General features: G+C 28.7%; 1 protein-coding gene across 1 annotated transcript; it reads right to left on the bottom strand.

Annotated features, from left to right (window-relative positions):
* Window positions 1-1,617: 1,617 nt before the first annotated feature.
* On the bottom strand, window positions 1,618-2,121 carry LOC131640079 (uncharacterized). Its single transcript, XM_058910486.1, has one exon. The coding sequence runs from the start codon at window positions 2,119-2,121 to the stop codon at window positions 1,618-1,620; it is 504 nt and encodes a 167-aa protein (XP_058766469.1).
* Window positions 2,122-3,998: the final 1,877 nt, after the last annotated feature.

Raw genomic sequence — 3,998 nt, 5'->3', positions numbered from 1 at the left:
GCATTTCCGAAAACACTTTTTTTTGGGAAGGGGTGTCTTCGGAGATGCATATCCGAAATATTCCAATACCAAATTGGTCTTGGAATGTTTCGGATATACACTTCCGAAAGAATTCAATAATTATTAAAAAATTAAAATCATGGTGAATCAATACAATTAATAGGTATAAAATGAAGGTGAATCAATAAAATCAAGGTGAATCAAAATTTCCTAAACAGTTTTAAAGTTAAAAATTATTTTACTAACTTATATAAATCAAAAACATTTTAATTCCATAAATAAATTTTGAATTATATAGAATTAAATATAAAATTTGTTCATTAAATAAAATCAAGACAAAATCTTTTTTTAATTTTTTTAAACTAAATAAAAAATTATAACTAATTTTTAATTATGAATCAGAATAGAAATATATAAATATATAATAATAATTATTAATTTTGTAAGTGAAATATATAAATATATAATATATAAATATATAAAAATTAGTATATAAATATATAAATATATAATAATTATTATAAATTAAAACACTCATTTTTTTAATTTTATAATTATTATATAAATATATAAATATATTTATAATTAATATATAATAATTATATAAAAATATAAAAATATAAAAATATAAATATATAATAATTTTTATAAATATATAATAATTATTATAATTATTATATAAATATATGAATTAAAACACTCATTTTTTTAATTTTTTTTGTAAATACATAATAATTATTTTAAATATATAAATATATAAATAAAAAATTATAACTCATTTTGTAAGTGAAATTATTTTAGTTTTTTTAATTAAAATTATTTTAAATTTTAAAGTATGAATTAGAATAGAAATATATAATAATTATTATTCATAACTCATAAATTATATCAAAATATATAATTATTATTATTTATTACTCATAAATTATATCAAATTTATGATATATGAATTAATTAATATCCTGAAATTAATTTTTGGGATTTTTAGATTTTTTTTTGTTTTTCGGAGATGCATCTCCGAATTAATCAAAATCCCAATTTTTGGGATTTTTTCGGAAATGCACTTCCAAAGTCTGGAAAAATTTAGAAAAAAAAATTTCGGAAATGCATTTCCGAAGCAGGGGTAAAGTGGGGTTTTCGCTGGGGGTGACCCCCATAGGAAGGTGGATAAAGAAAAAATCTTAATATTACTATTACAAGAGTTGACTTTTAAACCCGACATAAGTTTAAATCCTCTAAGAACGACCTTCAAACTCCACAAATTATCATTGCTTCTATCATAAAAAATGATGGTTTCAAATTGGAGAATATCCAAGGAATTAAAATCTCCATAACAGAATCCCTTGAAATTCGCCAACTCCACCATCTTTTCCATTAACCTAGTTAAGCCTTCCATTAAAATAACAAACAAGAAAGGGGAGAGCGGATCCCCTTGACGCAAACCTCTTTCCACTTTGGAATCCTCTATATTACTACCATTAACTAACACCACCATTAAACTAGAAAAGACACAAGCCTCCATCCATTTTATCCACTTGGTTCTAAAACCCATCATATGAAGTAAAAACCTCAAATAGTTCCAACTCACACTATCATAGGCCTTCTCATAGTCAACCTTCAACACCAAACAACTTCTCTTCTCCCTCTTAGCCAAGTCAAGAATTTCGTTAACCATAAGATTCCATCCAATATGCTTATTCCTTTAATAAACGCGGATTGTTTAACCGAGATGAGTTTCCCAATAACATTTTTCAATCTTGAAGCTAAGAGTTTAGAAAGAATCTTGTATAGGCTACTTACAAGACAAGTTATTCTATACTGCGATAAAAGTTGTGGATTTGATAACTTAGGGATAAGATTAATGAACGAAGAAGTACACGCCTTAGTAAGAATCGCCTTAGAATGAAAATCACCCACAAACCTCATAACATCTTCCTTCACGACTCCCCAATTTTTTTTAAAGAAGTCTAAAGAAATGCCATTTGGACCGGAACTTTTGTTCTCGTCGCAACTCCACACCGCCTCTTTAACCTCCTTCTCCATAAAGAGAATCTCCAAACCATCCTTGTCTCTTCCCTCCAATCTACTACAAGTTAAACCCTCCAAAATAGGTCTCGACATACTAAATTCCTTGAAGAAATTTTCAAAATTCCCCTTGAATTCAAATTTGACTGCCTTCACTCCTTCCACCAATCAACATTGTGGATGCTATTATTATTTTCGGTTAAGTAATAAATATATATTATTGATTTGGTAAATCATAATGCCAATAACCACATCTAAATTATTTCTATGATGTGTTGTTATAACCTCTAATCAAACCTAGAGAAATAACCACAAAATAATAATATTACTTGTAAAGCATGAAATAAAACAACAATTAATTTTTTCAGATTTAATTGAAAACTAGTATTCAACAATGATAAGTAATACTTTTAACCATAAAACTAGTATAAACTAAAAATAATTCTAAAGAAAACTCATAATATGTCACTAGTATATAAAAACTAAGTAGGGTCATACAAAAAATATGAAAATTGTGTCATCGTTAAAACACCAGGATAGAGAACTGAAAATAATCCTAAAGAAAACCCGTAATATATCACTAGTACATAAAAACTAAGTAGGGTCATACAAAAAATATGAAAGTTGTGTCATTCTTAAAATACTGGGCTAGGTCATCCTCTAATTTATCATCAACATAATCACCCTCTTATAGATTATAAAGATCATCATTATAATGTGGATGAGATCAATTCATACTGCAAGATCCACCTCTTGAGTGATGCTCTAAAGCGATCATCCTCTTCCTGAACTCTGCCATATCAATTTGGAATTGGTTTTGCAACTCTTGCAAATGCAAATCAGCCTCAATAGATCTTTAGTTTGCTTCATCCGCTCTTTGGCTTGCTGCATCTGCCTCCCGACAAAGCATCTCAATGCCCTCGTTTTTAGGAGGACACGACTTGTGAGTAAGATGGAATACACCTGTTCTAATGTGAACAGAAAAATCCCTAAAGCCGTAACACATTACTACAAATAACACTTTTCACCTCGGACATGAAATGCATTTAACCTCGGCTACAGTAGCGAGGTAACGAAGGGCGTCATGAAAAGATTACACTTTACCCCTCGCCAATTTAAAACGGAAGACTTAAGTTATATACATATGGGTTCGAACCCCAGCATGTGCACTTCAATTATTTTAAAAACTAGCGTATAATACCTCTTGATTTTTCAATAATATCGAGGGGTAAGATAGATTTTTTGTAAACTCATTACATTGTTTACATAGAATATTAATTAATTTATTTGTTTACCCAGAATATTATATTGTTTACACAGAAAAAAGTTATTTTCCCTGAAGATTTAGATTTTAGATCTTCAAATCATATAATTTTGGGGAAGAAAAAAGTTTGGGTGTAGGATATTTTCAATTGCTTTTGTTTGCATTTGTTTCTGAAATAAAACAAAAAAATGAGTTTGGAATTGAATAACCTATCGATGAGGTGTACACCGGCCAATCAGTTAATTCAAGGAAAGTCTGGATGTACATCCATCCCATCCAATTTATTTGCGAAGAATTGAAAAAGATTTTTTTTGAGTTAAATAATCAAACGGTAAGGCGTTAAGCCGACCAATTAATTTTTTGAGGACGCGATGGAAATGCATTCGCCTATCCTATTATTTCCGAAAAGAGTGATAATTAATTCAAATTACAAAATAATATTTAATTATGTACTCTATGAGAATTATTTAAAAGCTAACGATTTATATAAAAATGAAGTGAGGCTATATCTTCTCAACCTCCAGAATTATGGAGAAAGTCAACTTGAAATTTTAGCGTATGGATGAAGGCTGCGTGACACGATTTCCTCAATATACTCCATCCTACTAATGGATGCCTTACTTGAGAAAGACGCAATGGATAAAGAGATTATTCAGAAAATGAAGATCCTTATCGTACGTACTCCAACATCTCTCTCTTGGAAACCGCT

The sequence above is a fragment of the Vicia villosa genome, unplaced genomic scaffold (genome assembly GCF_029867415.1).
Source record: "Vicia villosa cultivar HV-30 ecotype Madison, WI unplaced genomic scaffold, Vvil1.0 ctg.002930F_1_1, whole genome shotgun sequence".
Taxonomy (NCBI): Eukaryota; Viridiplantae; Streptophyta; class Magnoliopsida; order Fabales; family Fabaceae; genus Vicia; species Vicia villosa.
This window is presented reverse-complemented; position numbering and strand designations above follow the sequence as displayed.